Source organism: Terrapene carolina, unplaced genomic scaffold (assembly GCF_002925995.2).
Source record: "Terrapene carolina triunguis isolate 2854851 unplaced genomic scaffold, T_m_triunguis-2.0 Scaffold66, whole genome shotgun sequence".
Lineage (NCBI taxonomy): Eukaryota > Metazoa > Chordata > Testudines > Emydidae > Terrapene > Terrapene triunguis.
The window spans coordinates 28,888,991-28,907,062 of NW_020664417.1; the positions used below are offsets into that span (position 1 = coordinate 28,888,991).

At 39.9% G+C, this 18,072-nt stretch overlaps 1 protein-coding gene across 2 annotated transcripts in view; it reads right to left on the reverse strand.

Moving 5' to 3' along the window:
• FSTL5 (follistatin like 5) overlaps positions 1-18,072 on the reverse strand; it is a 529,446-nt gene that overhangs the window by 478,486 nt on the left and 32,888 nt on the right. For both annotated transcript variants that reach the window (XM_024211556.2, XM_024211555.2), the window contains exon 2: positions 5,819-5,852. In XM_024211556.2, the coding sequence (XP_024067324.2) occupies positions 5,819-5,852 (34 nt within the window). The remainder of the gene's footprint in view (positions 1-5,818; positions 5,853-18,072) is intronic.

Consider the following 18,072-nt stretch of genomic DNA (forward strand, 5'->3'; position numbering starts at 1 on the left):
TCATCCCCCGCTCCCCCCGCAGCCACAAAGCACTGTTCTCTTCATTTGGCCAGCCAGCCAAATTCCCTGCTGCCCCTGCTTAAAGGTGTGGTGCGGTCATTATCAATAAAAAGAAAATAGAAACAGAGTTATAATTATTTTTCTACTTCAACTGTGGGAGCATTTCAAAACAGCTTTAGTGTGAGATCAACTTTTTAGACTATTTGTGCCCCCACAAATTGTACATCAGTCCTTTTTTTTTGGGGGGGGGGGGAGCAAACTCTGCTATTCTAGCTGACTGTCCACAAACTATTTCTCAGCACCTAACATTGTTGGAGTTAAAAGGTTGCTCATTTTATCTGGAGGTGGTGAATATTGGAGAACGCTAAATTGTAGTTATTGGTTGCAAAGGTCGGACAAGGTCTTAGCTGGTCATTTTTTGCCTTATCATTGTGTTGTTGGCATATGGAATTTGAGCAATCCTAGTTGCAATATAGTTATGGTTTTTATTTAGAAGAATTCTATTAAAACAGACAAAGTACACCAATTTTACATAAGTACTCTAATTTGAGTTTCTAACAGTTTATGACATGTTACATTTCATATATGTTAAGATATCTAAAATTAGACAGGAGACCCTTATCCAAGCTTATATGCATTACTTTACTCTTTAAGGCCCTATTCTACCACCACTCACATGCTATGTTTAAATTTGTGCATAATTAAACAAGAGACCTGTGTTAGGATACTCCCTCACTTACCTTATGCACAATTTATATTCTTTCTGATGTTGACGAAATCACAGTCATCTCAAAAATATTCTAGTAACATAAGGAAGGGTGACAGCACATTCTAAAGCTGTGATTGGAACATTTTAAAATTATGTAACTTTGTAAAGAGAAGCAAATCTTCTGACTTAAGCTATGTATGGTAAAAGTTCAGAGATCCATATTATGGAACAAAGACGACAATATTGCAGACAGAAAGTGGTTAGTTTATTTGTTTCTGTTTTGGTGTTAGTGACTTGAGGTTGATAGCAGAAGTAACAGCTGAACAGAAGAGCAAAGGGGAAAAAACCACCAAAATATAAATATAAACTCTGGCATCAGAAATGATGCAACACAAAGAATCACTTAGAATTTATCATAGGACTGAAAATTATAGAATCATACTTAGATACTAAAGGCTTGATCCTACTCTAAATCAAATCAACAGAAGAAGTCCTATTGACTTCAATGATGCTGAATCAAGCCTTAACTGGATAGGTATCTTATAAGGTAAAAACTAAAAGGGAATGCCAGAGTAAGGAGAAGGTATCAGAGTATAACTGGCAGTCAAGAGTTATGAGGTACTGCAAATCACTGAAATTGGAGGGAAAAAAGCCCTTGATTTATATTTTCGGAAAGCTGTTGGACATGATCTTCACTTACTCTCCAAATTAAAACAAGATAGAGGTCCTGAAAGGTTCAGAACATTTCAGGAACCTCAGATGTTTATTAGTCTTTAATTAGGGATAGATAAAACTATTATTAATGGAGTCTATTACTTCTTGTTAAAATCAGGCAATTAGAAAGGCATTATCTCAGAACAACATACAGTAGTTATCCTGTGCATAAGATGTAGGAAACATAATTAAATTCTGTCTTGGAAACTTAAAACTACTTTAAGTTTACCATAAGAATAGGTACAGTACAGTAGTTTTAGGAAGTGAATGACAGGTGATATGAGATTCCCTGTTGCCAGTAAAGGAGTTTCTATAAACTAAAATTTGAATGTAGGCTTACATTATTTACAGTGTTGTTCGAACCAGTAAAACTCCACTGCTACTGTAACATATCTTCCTCTACATGTAAAATAAGGATAATTTTCTGAAACTTCACAATGGCACAGAGAAAAAGAGTGAAAAATGTGACAATGAAAAGCATGAGAAAAGCACTAAGTACTATATGAACAAAAGCACAAAAGAATATGTGAACATTATTGTAAAAGCCAATCAGTGTGTCTATTTAGTAGAAAAGTGGAATCAATTTTCCAGAGAGTGCCTTGTGCCTCAGTGTTCTTTCGAATCATTGGAATCTTCAAAGTTGGATTGTCAGCGTAAACAGAGACATGCACAGCATGCAGGAAAATCAGTAGATTAAAAATTTCCTTTAGAGATGTCAAAGTCATAACCATGAAGATTCTGGTGCAGCTGAACACCAATTTAACTGACTGCTTGGAGGTCATGGATTTATCCCTGAAACTAGTGCTTGGTATAGTTTTTGTAAGCCCCTGACAATTGTTTACTTATTTAGTCTGCTAAACTGATGGCACAAGGCACTTCTGAACATGTGAGCCTGCCAATTGGCAGGTAATTGGTTCCCTACCTTAATATATTCCTCACTGCATGGAGGTAACATACCCAGAAACAATAAATACAAACTTACCAATCAGCATGTCCTGTGACATACCTTCCAGATGATTTAATGCTGTAATAAGTGGGCTGAGAGCTCTCTCATGGATAGATACAAGCTGCATGTTCTTAAGAAATGTATCCACAAATTTATAATTTATTTACACCTAAATGTTCTGGAAGCCATAAAGTAAGAGAATGTTTTCAACAATGTATCATGGTATATCAATGAGAGTTCTGAAGGGTTCAGCTCTGGATTATACTGTCTGAGAAAACACAAACGCACGTGGGCAATAGTGAAATGTCTTAGATTGTAAACTCTTCAGGCTAAGGACTATGGGGCAGATATTTAGCTGGTGTAAAATGTCATAGATCCATTGCTGTCAATAGAGCTATGACAATTTACACCAGCTAAAGATCTGGCCCACGTCTTTAGACCACTCAAGTGTAATGGGGCCCAAATCGTGACTAATGAAAGCAGTTTTTATATTTTATATATATATATATGTGTATATATATATATATATATATATATATATATATATATATATACATACACACACATACTAATTATTGTTTTATTTATTGTAAATTGTAATACCAGTTCAGACAATACAATTAAGCACTTCACGAGGACATTAATGAACAAGTAAGCAGCACCAGTGTTGGTTGTGCAGTTAAAAAATAGAAATACAATTTCAGAGTAATTCAAGACACAAACTGTAGTATATCTATCTACCTATCATTCAAGAAAGATCAGGCTTTGCTGTGCCAAAGAAGCATCAGAGAACAACTGAACACAATAACAGATGACTACTGTGTGAGTGTGTATATACGTATGCAATTTCTACTAATAGTACTTTGTGTTATTTGAGGTTGTTATAATAAACTGCATATACGATACATAAATTAGATTCTATCTTCTTGGACTTTAACTTATATTAATTGCTTAGTGTTTTTCCCCTTCTGTTCATTGATTCATGTTTCATATTGTTTTTCTTTGTGTTGCAGCAACATTTCCTCCAGTGGCATAACAAAAAAGTAATAGTAAGTGCAATACAGATGCAGCATCAAAATTATGATTACGACTATAAGAAAAGCCAATAAATCTCTTATCAAATAGAATTCTATTGCTAGACCTCTCTGTTCCTGTACATGTTGCCACTGCCTCCTCTTCTCTGGCTTGACAAATGTTATCTCACACACTTGTGTCCACTCAAAGCACTGTTGCAAAGAGCATTTTCTTGGTATGTCTCTTCAACTAAGTCACCCTTCTTTTTTTTCCTCCTTCAACTGGTTCCCTCTTCTTCACTGCATCAAACACAAACTCCTTGTCTTCATTTCTAAAGCTCATCATGGCTTATCTTGCACTACCTCTCACCTGTTATGTGGTACTAAGACACTGATCCCTGCCTCTAGTCTGACCTCTCAGTGATGCCAGCCCGCATTAACCATTTGGCAAGCTTTCCAACAAACAACTTTGGGTGGAAACAGTTTGCCTGGAAATAGTTCCCTGGAAAAATCTGTCGTCCTTCAAATATGTTCTTAAAAATCAACTCTGCTATAATGGCTTCAAAAAACTTGATAATGATTAGTCAGCTGGTATGCTGTCACTCTAATTTGACTCATCTCACTGTTACTTGCACCCATCCTGTCTGCATTGTATCCACCATTTGTCTTTTGTCTTATATTTGCACTGTAAACTGTTCAGGGCAGGAACTTTCTTATTGTTATATACTTATTCAGTGCCTAGCTCAATGGGGATGGGCCTTGTAGGTACTACCACAGTATAAATAATATATGGAAATAAATTAGACCTATATTGGCAACTACATTTGGCAACTCAACAAGTTTTTCATGCACAGAATTTCTTTATACTTCTTGTGCTAGGGGAATAGGGTGTCCTTCCTCATATGGAAATGGCAAAGCGTTCAAATCCCAAAGTGCATGGATCTCCTGAGATCTCTAAGAAGCAAGATGAATCCAAATGGAGGGCCCTTGATTCTGCAGTGGCACCTGTTCCTCCCTCCATTCCTCTCCCTCAATTCTGTATCTGCACAGCACAGTTCCTGCAAGAACTAGACAAAGGGTATGTCTACACTACCCGCCGGATCGGCGGGTAGTGATCGTTCTATCAGGGATCGATGTATTGCGTCTCATCTAGACATGATAAATCGATCCCAAAACGTGCTCCCCATCAACTCCGGAACTCCACCAGGGCGAGAGGCGGAAGCGGAGTTGACGGGGGAGTGGTGGCCGTTGATCTCGCGCCACGAGGACGTGAAGTAAGTCGATCTAAGACATGTCGACTTCAGCTATGCTATTCTCGTAGCTGAAGTTGCATATCTTAGATCGATCCCCCACCCTAGTGTAGACCAGGCCTCAGGGGCTCCCTGGACTGCCACTGCCTCCAGAGTCTGCTTAGAATAGTATAAAAGGGTAATCAGTGCAAAAGCTGAACACTAGCTGAAGTAACTCTTGAGTTTGTCCCCTGAATTTGAGTAGCAGGAGAATCTGGTGGAGCATGAATTCTCTGCCCTTTCACAACAGATCTGGTTCTTCACAGAGCTCCCATGGAGTTGATGGAAAAGGGAAATCATGTTATGTACCTCCCTCAGCCAGACTGACCAGTTTTTGGTCCAGGCATAGGAGCTGACTCCGTGGATGCTCCGGGGTTGGAATACCCAGGTTAAAAAAATTGTGGTGCTCAGCACACACCAGCCACAGTTGTTTGGCAGCATTCTCAATCAGCTTTTTGACAGCACCCCCGATTAGCTGATTGTAGGTGCCGCCAAACAGCTGATTGGTGTCTGGGGAAGGAGGGAGGGTGGAGAGCTGAAAGTGGGCGGGGGCCTCAGGGACGGGAAGGAGCAGGGGCAGGAGGAGGCGGGGCGAGGGCAGGGCCTTGGGGGGGAAGGCAGAGTGAGGGTGGGGCCTTAGAAGAGGAGTGGAGTAGGGTTAGGGGTGGGGTCTCAGTGCAGAGCGGGGGTGGAGCATTCCTGGGGAAAAGAAAAACTCAGCACCTATGGTCCAGGCCCTTCAATGTTCATGCCTCATGCTGTTTTACACTGATATAATATTTTAATCTAGTGTATAATCACTGAAATGTAGCAAAACTGCAATTGCAAATAAATATAAAGAAGTGATTGCTTGCCTAAAACACAGAATATTATTGTTTCCTAAGGAGTTCTATTGAGGCCCTGATTAATTTGTAAATAAAATTGGGATCGACTCTATGCGAGAGTTGGACATGTAGTAATTGTGAACTGCAGTTTTTTTACATATCTTTTTTCTATGTAGGTTTGTCATAAGTTCATTGGCTTTGGTTCTATATCACAGTGAAACACTCAGTAAATAACGTGAAGATTATTTTAAACACGTATGAGGATTAGGCTCCTGATAATGGCATTAAAATTAGTTTGCATTTTAAAAATAGCTAGTACTTACCTTTATTTCTTGAACTTTCTTGACTCTTTTCTTGCTGGAAATAAAAAATAGAAAGAAAAACGTGTCATTAACTGTATTGATTGTATTAGCAAATTAACAAGAAAAAGGTTTATTCCACTGAGAACAGCACCATATAAGTAATAACGGCTGTTGGTGTGTTTGTAAAACTTAATCAGCTAAAGAAAATACATAGGAGATCTGAATCCCTTTTTTTAAAATAAGCAGATTAAGTGAGTTAAAGTAGACACACTCAGAAGACTAAATCTGGGTGAACTGTACATAGGGGAATATATTCTGATTTTATTAATTCTTATTATTATTATTAACAGCAATTGTCTGATTGACACTTTATACATATTTAGCCTATGAATTGTTCTCAACCTATATACTTCCACTACATCTTCAAATGTTACTAGTCATTCTGTGTGGTATGGAGCTGCTCACCTAAGCCACATAATATTGTTTCTACTCCCTGATTGGATGAATAGAAATGTAGGGATCAGACTAGTCCAGTATCATGTTTCTGACAGTAGCCAATACCTGGTGTACCTTACAAAGGTGCAAAACAACCCATGATGGGCAATTATACAATAACTTGCCCTCAAGGGATGTTTTGTCCTCATTCCAAGTAATTAGTGGTTGATTTATAGCCCTTATAGATTTTATAACTGCTTCCTCATCATCCCCGAGACAGGCCTGAGCTTGTGTGCCCTCTCATGAACAATAATTGGTTAGTGTTGGTAGCTGTGACAACCACACCACAACCCTGGAGGCAAACTCTCAGAGCAATATGGGCATCTAACACATGGTGGGTTCATCCAAGAATGGTACGCTCCATCAGAAGTGAGACTTCACTTTCCTCAGGCTGCATCCCTGGAGTTTCCTTTCCTCCCCTCAGATTCAGAGAGTTGCAGATGCATCCCCTGGGCACCAGACACACAGTATTTTATCCTCCTGCCTTCCAAGGTGTCTCCTGACATGGATTCCAGCCCCAAAGTCATTTTTCTGGCTGAGGTGGAGGGACTCATTTATCTATCAAAATATCAGTCTCTGATCAGCCAAAAACTGCAGCAGCTCAGTCTTCTGCTGGGGAGACAGTAATGGCCATTTCAAGGCTCAGGACAACATTTACACTATCTTCTCTCATTGTCCATATAAATATCTACAAATTGTTTTTAATCCTGAAAAGTTCTTATCCATATATTGTATGACAGGGGTTGTACCATTAATTATTTTATAACATAAAAAGCTATTTCCTTAATCAGGTTTTAAAAAAATTTTGCCTGCCAATTTCATTAGAGAAACATCTATAACAAAGAGGAAGGAAATCAAAGAGATTTAAAGATGTCTTCATAAGTACTTCCAGTATTTAGGAAACATGTATCTAAATGAGTGTTCACAAGACATTCACTTGCCACAAACATTCCTGCAAACAATTACAAACTTCTCCTACAAATATTTGTGGAGAATGAACAGAGAGGACTGTGAATACAGTTGAAGTGAATTCATGGTTTGTTTGTTTGTTTTCATTTGAACAGAGATTTCTGATTTTTTCTGCAGTGTTTTTCTATTTATGTTATATGTTCTCATATAATAAAGCAATATCTTCAGTGAAAAAAATCAGTTTGAAGGTTAAGGGTGGCATATTAATACAGAAACACAGTGTTAGGTGGCATCCATCTTAAAAGTCCTATTTTTTCCCCATTAGGAATAGGATAGCAATTTAACATTAACTTACTAAATAGTTTGAACTCTCTAGACTCATAGACTTTAAGGTCAGAAGGGACCATTATGATCATCTAATCTGACCTCCTGCACAACGCAGGCTACAGAATCTCACCCACCCACTCCTGTAACAACCCCCTAACCATGTCTGAGTTATTGAAGTCCTCAAATCATGGTTTAAAGACCTCAAGGTGCAGAGAATCCTCCAGCAAGTGACCCGTGCCCCACACTGCAGAGGAAGGTGAAAAACCTCCAGGGCCTCTGCCAATCTGCCCTGGATGAAAATTCCTTCCCGACCCCAAATATGGCAATCAGCTAACCCCTGAACATGTGGGCAAGACTCACCAGCCAGCACCCAGGAAAGAATTCCCTATAGTAACTCAGATCCCACCCCATCTAACATCCCATCACGGACCATTGGGCATATTTACCGCTAATAATCAAAGATCAATTAATTGCCAAAATTAGGCTATCCCATCATACCATCCCCTCTATAAACTTATCAAGCTTAGTCTTGAACCAGATATGTCTTTTGCCCCCACTACTCCCCTTGGAAGGCTGTTCCAGAACTTCACTCCTCTAATAGAAACCTTCATCTAATTTCAAGTCTAAATTTCCTAATGTCCTAATGTTTATATCCATTTGTTCTTGTGTCCACATTGGTACTGAACTTAAATAATTCCTCTCCCTCCCTGATATTTATCCCTCTGATATATTTATAAAGAGCAATCATATCTCCCTTCAGCCTTCTTTTGGTTAAGCTAAACAAGTCAAACTCTTTGAGTCTCCTTTCATAAGACAGGTTTTCCATTCCTCGGATCATCCTAGTAGCCCTTCTCTGTACCTGTTCCAGTTTGAATTCATCCTTCTTAAACATGGGAGACCAGAACTGCACACAATATTCCAGATGAGGTCTCACCAGTGCCTTGTATAACGGTACTAACACCTCCTTATCTTTACTGGAAATACCTCGCCTGATGCATCCCAAGACCACATTAGCTTTTTTAACGGCCATATCACATTGGCAGCTCATAGTCATCCTGTGATCAACCACTACGCCGAGGTCCTTCTCCTCATCTATTACTTCCAACTGATGTGTCCCCAATTTATAACCAAAATTATTATTAATCCCTAAATGCATAACCTTGCACTTTTCACCATTAAATTTAATCCTATTACTATTACTCCAGTTTACAAGGTCATCCAGATCTTACTGTATGATATCCTGGTCCTTCTCTGTATTAGCAATACCTCCCAGCTGTACCCAGTATTAGTAATAAATCATTGATAAGGAACAAAGAAAAGGGTCAAGCAAGCTGTGGAATTCCCCAGAAGGATACAAAGAACTCTCGGCAATCCTGCCAGTTAACTTACCAAAGGGCCCTCCTCTCACTCATCTGAAACAAAAGCTAAAGTAGACAACTCTTCTGTTTATTCATTTAGATCTTTCTCTCTATTTGACACACATCTTGCTGGTTGCCTGGCAACCCAGGAAGTATTATTTCTCATTCAAGCATTAACTGTCATCATACCATATTCTTCTAATTTAATCTTTAAGCATATTTTACTTTCTGATTGACAAGTTACTTCTCTAGTAGTGTTGAAGTCCATGAAACATAAGAGTCTGGATGTACTTAACTCAAAGTAGGTGCCTGACAAGTACACACATACAATTACACATAGTCACTAAACACCCTAATAACTTTCTCTAAAGTAGGAGTACAATAAAGAAAACTTACTGCTTAGTGAAATATTCAGAGTTTAAAAGAGAGGTATATCCTCAAGTGTAAACTGTCTTCAGTGGAGCTATGACCTGATAAAGATCTGTCCCCAAACCTTCAGACATGCTTATTATACACAATGGCTGCCACAACAGTCAGTCTCTGATTTCTTTACTTTGGGGCACTTTTTCAAATCTTTTGTTCTCTATCAACTGTTATTATGATTGTGTTGAGAATAAGTTAACACAAAATACCTCAAAAATAATCTATTTTGATTGGAACGCATGAGTATTTACAATACTTGAAAAATAGTTATGATACATTGAGTTTTGTTTTTGTGGCAAAATTATATACAACTAGTAATGAGAGAATAATCTTAAATTTAACCACTATACTGGGCATTTTGTGGGGGTGTTCCCCTACAAGAAATAAATCAGGCTGATTACACTTACTGTCCAATTGCATTATTCTATCTAATTTATCTATAACATTTACCAAACATTCATCTAAAGTATTTCTAAGGTTCCTATTATTGTGGTAGCCATATAAAATTTATTTGTATCAGTCATGAACAAGCTAAACATTACACACAATGTAATGTTACGGGCGGGGGGACGGGAATTAGAAGCAGATTCTACTAGTGCTATCTGCTTGTGTCTAGATTCCAGAGTACCCTTCTAACATTCCTTTTTCCCAGAAGCCAACAAGTGATTGTATGCTGTGACTTAACACCAGCCTTTGCCTATTGGCAATGACAAAATTTCACTGCCTGAAGCTACTTTTATGTTCCCACATACTTATTTAAAAAGCTACTGGGTATCTCACAACTGTAGGGAACAAAATTATCACAGCACTGAGAGAGTATTTGATTATTTTAGTATAGACAGAAACTTCTACCCACTGTTAACTCCACTGCGAGACTTTCTCACCTGTGTGATGCCAAACATATGTATTATTTTTACTTTAAAACACTCTCTTTATATAGGATAGTCTCCTACTGGCCACAGGGTAGTAATCATTCCTTGTGGGGCTGATCCTGCTCCAGTGAAAGTTTTGCTAATGACTTTAACAAGGTAACAAGGACTGTGTCCATGCTATATATATCTAGAACAGTGGTCCCCAAATTTTTTACATCACATCCCCTCTTACTTCTGTCCATGCCTCCACCTCTGAGCCATGGTTTGGAGCCGGGAGCAGGGCCACAGTGGGGAGCAGGTGGCTGAGTCTGGGGGCAGGTTTGGGGGTGGGAGCAGGGCTGGGAGCGGAGCCACGGTCAGAGCCAGGGGTGGGACAAGGGCTGTGGCCAGGTGCAAAGCCGTGGCCAAGCCAGGAACCAGAGGCCGAGGATGAAGCTGGGGGGCAGAGCAGTGGCTGGAAGCAGGGGCCGCGGCTGGAGTCAACGACTGAGCAGAGCTGGGGGCAAAGTGAGACTAGGTGGTGCTCCTGCCCTGTCCCCTGTGGGGGCTAGCCTAGCCTGTCCCTGCTCCCCCCACATTCCTCCGTGCCCCACTAGATGGGCGCACCCCACAGTTTGGGGACCAGTGATCTAGATTGAGGCACATTTTGAACATTCTGCATATGGGTGGGTATAAAGTGAACAATCACCAGCAGTGCTCCCTAAGGTCAGATGGGGATTGGCAGATCAATTCCCTGTTAAAAACACAATGCTGTCCTTCTCTGCTCCTGCCCCAAGGGTTTAAGCACAGGGAATTTGGGGACTGGGGCCTTGAATAGTCAAGATCTTTTCAGCTGGTCTCTCACCCTAGGTGAAGGCTCTAGTAGTTGTAATGTCCTCCCTGAGTGGGTAGAGAGGAGGCTGGGCCTGTACTCTCCACCACCCTCCAGGCCAGGGCCCAGTGGTAGGCAGCTACACAACACCTTGGGGTGCTAAGCCGCTGCACCCCTGGACCACTTCCTACCCCAGTCTCCTTTAGCTACCCAGAGTAAATCAGTCTCTGACCTGCACACTCAGGGCAGGTCTACACTACCCGCCTGAATCGGCGGGTAGAAATCAATCTCTCGGGGATTGAATTATCGCATCTCGTTGGGACGCGACAATCGATCCACGAATAGACGCTTCTACTCCACCAGTGGAGGTAGGAGTAAGTGCTGTCGACGGGGGAGCCGCGGAGGTCGATTTGCCGCCGTCCTCACAACGGGGTAAGTGGGCTCCGATACGTCGAATTCAGCTACGCTATTCACGTAGCTGAATTTGCGTATCTTAAATTGACCTCCCCACCCCGTAGTGAGGACGTAGCCTAAGTCACCTGCCTCCCTTTCATGGGCTTGGACAGGTCTGTGGTGTCAGGTTTCAGGCAATGAGCCCCTGGCCAGTATTTGTCCCTCAGAGCAGCCATTTTCTCCCTTCCACTGCCTGCCTCTGACTTGCTCTGTTCCCCCTTTTAAAGCCCTGCCTCTAGCTTGTGCAGACTTTGCATGTGTGGCTGGGTGGGGCTGCCTGAACTCAGAACTGCTCCTTAACACCTTGCTCTCCAGTGTGGCATAAGAGCCCCACTACAAACTAATTAGAAGATGTACTTTAGGCTTAATTGCAACATAATAGATGATATAATGGACCTTAAACTGTTTCAGATTACATGGCTAACTGATTCCTTATACAATGGGATGGTTTTTCCTGACATTTTCAACAGACCATATAAATTAAATTCCAAAGTAAATCTTAGGATCTAATTCTGATCGCATACTAGTTTTACTGTGGTTAACTCCTTTGACATCACTGTAAATTAAGTCATAATTTCGCTTAAGGGAGTCTAAATTGGTGTAAATTACATTTTCTTCCAACCCTATGAAGGACACAATCTGCTCTCATTCCCATGGTGTAAATTTAGAACAACTTCAGTGGAGTTAAGAAGTGTTGTAACTCAAACTTCTACACATTTACATCAAATTCCAAGAGCAGATTCTCTCTTTTAAGCAGGCCCTGCTTATAACAGAAAGGTTCAGAGTTGAAAAATGTTAGAGCTGTGTCAACATAGAGATAACAGTACTTTACTCCATAGGCCTTAATCTGAAAGAATGGAAATTTGAGACTACAATAAATAGATTATGAAGACCAAATGTCAGCACTGACTGTAAAATCAGAAGGGTCTTGTAGGAAAGCAACGGAGGAGGTGATCAATCAATTAAAAATGAATTTTGTGCATATCAAAAAACATTTTGAAAGGGATGGGAAGGGGAACACTAGAAAGGAGCATGAAGAGATACTCTGCATGTGGTGCTCTCAGCCTGTCTCTGGCAGAAAGGGTAGGAACAGAACTGTTTAGAAAATGGGGAAAGACATTGATGAAGAAAATTGTTTTCATTATAGTTTTCAGCAAAAACCGAAGAGTTTTTGTTTTTCAAGGTTCTGATAAAAAAAAAGTAGTAACATTTCCAGAAAAGCAGATGCTATCTGTAAATTTTTTCGTTTTGTTGAAAATCCAATTTTCAGTTGAAAAAAAGTTCAGCCTGAAAATTTTCAACCAGCTCTAGGCAAGAACCTGAGTCTCAGTTTCAGTTCCCTGACAAAAGACTGCAGCCTTGTGAACTCTGGCTTTATACCACCTAGCTTCCTAGCCTCAGTGCTATTTGAGTTGCCAGACCAGAACTTGTAGAAGTGATGCTCACCCAGAAATAGTTGAGTGTTATCAAGCGAGAAGCACACTAATGAGTTATGAAAGAAATCCTATCTATCCTTTCTGGCTGGAGGGAATTTGCTGCAAAGTGATGCCTTTGACCAGACAAGGGAGAGTTAAAATGTAGAGAAAGCCAGCTTTCAATGGAAGTGCATACATTCAGATTCCTCACTAACTAAATCCTGGGTACCATCAGGGTACTACACCTATCTGGGTTAAATTATGAAGTGTACCCAAACAAACAAAAACAGCACAGGTTAGTGAGGAATCTGGTATAAGATGGAAATAAGTAAGCAGTATGTCTTAAAAATTTATACTTCAACAATATAAAATTTGCATCCTTAGGGGACAAAGAACAGCCCTGTTGTGGGGAGAAGCCAACCTTCAGGGACAAAGAGAATTCCCTTTCCTCCTCGCTTGGCAGGAGTCATCAGCAGCCACAATTGTCACAACCCATACGCACCAGTGAGGTCAGCAAGCTGTTCTTTTTTATTTGAACTTGGGAAGATTTTTTCTATATTTTCCCCTGTGTTTGTACAGCACAATGGGTCTCTGATCCTAAATGAGCTCTTTGAGTGCCACTTTAATAAAATAATATATCAAAATAATTCATCTTTTTAACAGTTATTACATGTAAATATTCAACTGCTGTTGTGTTGTAATTAAAACAGACAGTTGTGTATACAAAAAAATAAGAGTGCATCTCTATATAAGTAGATAATGTTTTCACCTCTCTTAGCCAGAACACTACTACATGTATTATAACATAAATCTCTGCTACTGCACTGTAATATGTAAGCAAAGCATTTTCAACTGATGGTTTAACATTCACGGAAATGAGATCTATTTAAATAAAAACAGAAATGATTATGTGACTTAAAACATACAACGGTATCCACTGCTGCAAGTCATTTGCAACCAGAACAAATTATCTTGCTTCCCAAGGGTTTCTCATCTGCCACAATGTACCAAAATAGTTTGGAATCCAATATGCTTCAGCCAACTTAATCTGATGAGTTGCATGGCATTGCATCATATTACGTTGCATCATGTTGTGTCAGCCTAGTCCAGTGAAATGTAGCAATACAGAATACATCAGAACTGGAAAGAAGCCAGTGTTTTGAGTCAGACAGGCTCTATTCAATCCTAACTTTTCAAAGCACAGTAGATGAAAGTGGAGAAAATGTCAAATTTTCCACTTTGTTTGTGAACTAGACAAGATCACGGATGGCTGACCACACAAATTGCTACTCTGGCACATCACGAGTTATAAGCTACTTGCAGTATATCTTAAACCAGGGGCTGCAAAGGAACTGATTTAAACACACTGAAATGCTTTTGCAGGGGTAAAATCTTCCTTTATAGTAACTGCTATAATATCTTAGTCATAATACACAAATACACTCAATCTTTCTTAAAGGATTCTGACATTGTTATTGCTCAGCTATGACTAGGTGAACAGCATGGGTGTAGTTTAAAATTTTTATTTGTCAAGGAAGCTCTATCCCTAACTTCTCAATGACAGTAAAGAAACAGAATAGCAGAGCTTGGAGGTGAAGAGGACTAGCGAAAGAGATAGGTCGGTAGTCATAAAGATATGCAAAGTGACAGATTTGGTAGATAATATATGTAAACTAAAACCCCCAGACCATTATATGAAAAAAGACTGTAGTTCCTTATTCAGAGCCTTTTTAAATCTATACTTTGTGACTTCTGTTTTGTTTTCTTTGTTATTCATGCCTAGCTGGCTGAAAAAGAGAAGTTGATATTTATTTATGTATCAACAGTGGAGAGATTTTCAAAAGGGCATATGGGATTTCAGAGCACAAGTTCCACTGAATTTCATTTGGTCTTGTGCTCCTAAAATCTTTAGGCACGTTTGAAAATCTCTTCCTAGATAAATATGCATTCTCACGGCACCCATCTTCAGAGATAAGCACTGTATTACACATATGCCTCTTTGGGTCAGGGATGAAGGGGATAAGCAACATGTCTTCACCGTCAAAGCCTCCCACAAATTTTACCCGGGGTAAACAGATCTTTCTGAATATTTGTTGTATTAAAAGTGGAAAGGTTGAATCAATAAAACTCTTAAAATAAACACAAGAGTTAATTAGTCTAACATACTGTAGGCTGTCCTTGGCATGTGAATGAATGATTATAATTTTGCAAACATAAATTACTAATTAATGAAACTGGGAAAGAAGAGGGAATACAAACCTATTTCCTTGATTAACATATTTTTATAATGAAAATTCATCATTAGTCATCATATGATGTAATTATGATACAGAATATGACTCTGGTACTCATTAAATATTGTGTTCCTTCTGTGATAGTATTTCGTTACTAACAACATATTTTCATTACTAAAAACTTTTTGTAATGAACCATAAGGAATAATTGCTATAAAAATATAATATGTTGATATGAGAACATTTAAAATAAAAAAATCAAATTTTCCATGATTTAACAAAAGCCCACACATGTTCAAATATTTGAATAACAATATATTTATAACTTTCATTTATATAGCAGCTTTAATACCAATTGATCCCCAGTATTTTTATGGTCTATACACCTACAGAAATTTCTTCTCTCTTGGATGGGTAGCTAACTCTGCAGTAGGACAGTCACAACCAGGTAAACAACTAAAGCACAGCGACAAGAGCTTGGTGGAGAATAAAATTTGGTCACAAATATCATGAGCAGACACACATTCTTACAAAAATAATTCATGGATTATTTTTCAGCAGAAGCTCTCAATGACAGCCATACAATAGCAAGGTAACCTGGCTTTGTACAGATTATACACACAGGACTAGATTGTGACATACACTAAGCACCCATGGAAAGGAGCAAGAGCCCTCCACTTCTGCACAACCATCCTGGCAAACAGTAGTAAGCAAGGCTACACGCCAACTAACTCTAAAGCAGCCCGAACGGACAGGTAGGCAGGTACAGAATGGGCAGGGCCTGGGTTACGTCCCCACTACTGACTGGGCAGGGCAGCTGTGCCATCAGAGTGAGTGTTGTAATTGGCTGTTTGTAATGGGGTGGTGGTCCTGAAAGTGAAGGCATGGCCCAGCACTGCTGTTATAAGGCTTCTACCCTTTAAAACCAGGACTTCTGGGGATTCAGTCTGGAGCAACTGATGGGGAATGTAGGGTTGGGGTCATATTACTGATAATGTGAAGAAGGCAGGAGATAAAAGTCTGAGCCTGCTGCTCAAACACATATAGACCACAGACTGGAAAAAAGAGATGCTGTGGGCCTCATCATGGAGAATGGAAGGATGACATTTGCTAAGGAAAGAGCAGTGCCAAGGGTCCAGAGTAGTTACCTGCATAGAGGGAGCTGGGGCACAAATGTAATAGCAAAACTAATGGGAGGCCTTCCTGGGTGAAAACATGGTGAAGCCTTGATAGAAGGGTAACCGTGAAACCCTAGAAATGATTGGGGAAGTCCAGAGTGAAGACTTTGTTTAATACTAATAATAAATGAAATTCCAGCAGGGAAGACTGGTATGAAACATAACATTGTGTTTGAGACTTTATTGAGCTGAGCCATTGAAGAATGGAAAACTCAGACATGGTGGCACACACAGGTGGGGAATATATGGTAACCCTCCTGCACTGCTGTTCTAGGCCACAGCAAATTACTACGGGTACGTCCAGACTACCCGCCGAATCAGTGGGTAGTAATCGATCTGTCGGGGATCGATATATCACGTCTCGGCTAGACGTGATATATCGATCCCCGAATGCGCTCCCGTCGACTCCGGAACTCCACCAGGGCGAGCGGCAGTAGCGGAGTCAACGGGGGAGCTGCGGCCATCGATCCCGCGATGTGAGGACCCGAGGTAAGTCGAAATAAGATACGTCAACTTCAGCTATGCTATTCCCGTAGCTGAAGTTGCGTATCTTACATCCCCCCAGTGTAGACCAGCCCTACTGCATCAGAGCAAGTAGGAATTGTGACATAGAGGTGTGTTTCTGAGTTATAATGCTTTCAGGGGTAGTGCACCAACCCTTAATTGAGACTGTGCCTAAAGACGCAATCTAGCACAACTTTTTTTCTGTTACAGCTTTTCTGCCATCTGTTGCTTTCAGCTCACTGCAAAAATGAGTATTAATATCACAGTAGTATTGTATAAATCATGTAGATTTCTGCAGACTTATTTACCTTATTCTGACTAACAAAGAAAGAGGCAGTGAGAAAGAGAAATCTCTTTTAAAAGCAAACGTTCATCTGGGTAAGCTTACACCTGCAAAATCATTGATGACATGTGAGAAATGTTTGCTTAAAACTGCTGCCTGTGTAAAAAGACCTGTGTGCACCAGGTTGCAAATAGATCCTAAAGGATTTAAGCACCCCCAGCTAGAGTTAGGTCCATCTGCCCTGATTAGCACTTGTGGGTGAAAGGAGCTGACAAGCAGCTTCTATTTTTACCTTACCTTTAAATTCCAGGAACCTCATTTCACTAAATCATCTCTTTCTAGTCAGATTCTAAAGCACTCTCCTGCTGTTTATTCATTTTAAATCTAGATCTACTAGCTCAAGAGTACTGCTCTAAGATGGCTACTGTCCTGATCACTCTACTTGACCTTTGTCACTGCTTTCCCCCACTTATTGGTATAGAAAAAGGCATGCTGAGGATATTTTGCACTATTCGAAAACTGGATGCAGAGGTGCCCATAGAAAACAAATATTACTCTGGCTGTTTCTGCAACCTTTGTATTTATTACAATTTATAAACCAACCAAATGAAAATGTTTATTTTTCAGAACCTCGGATAATACTATTGACTCCCTCATTTAAAGTTTTATCAAATGATAGCATGATATTCAGCAGGCTAAAATCTTCAAGCTGACTGTAAGGCCTGAATCTGCCATGTAATATTCCTCCTTCCCATACTTTGGTTGATTTCAATATGAATGTTGGATTTATCTTTCCTTATAGGATCAGTCCCTGCAAAGATGGAGGCAGTGACCCCCAAGCTCCCTTGCAGCCCAGTATGGCATTGCAGCTCTGCCCCACCTTAATTTCTCCAAGTGGAGCCGCAATAGATTCAGTTTAAAACTCCCAGGGCAAGGAGAAGCCAACACATATTAACACAATATCATGACCTTTTTTTAATCAGACTTCAAGACAGGCCTTATTGTAACAAATA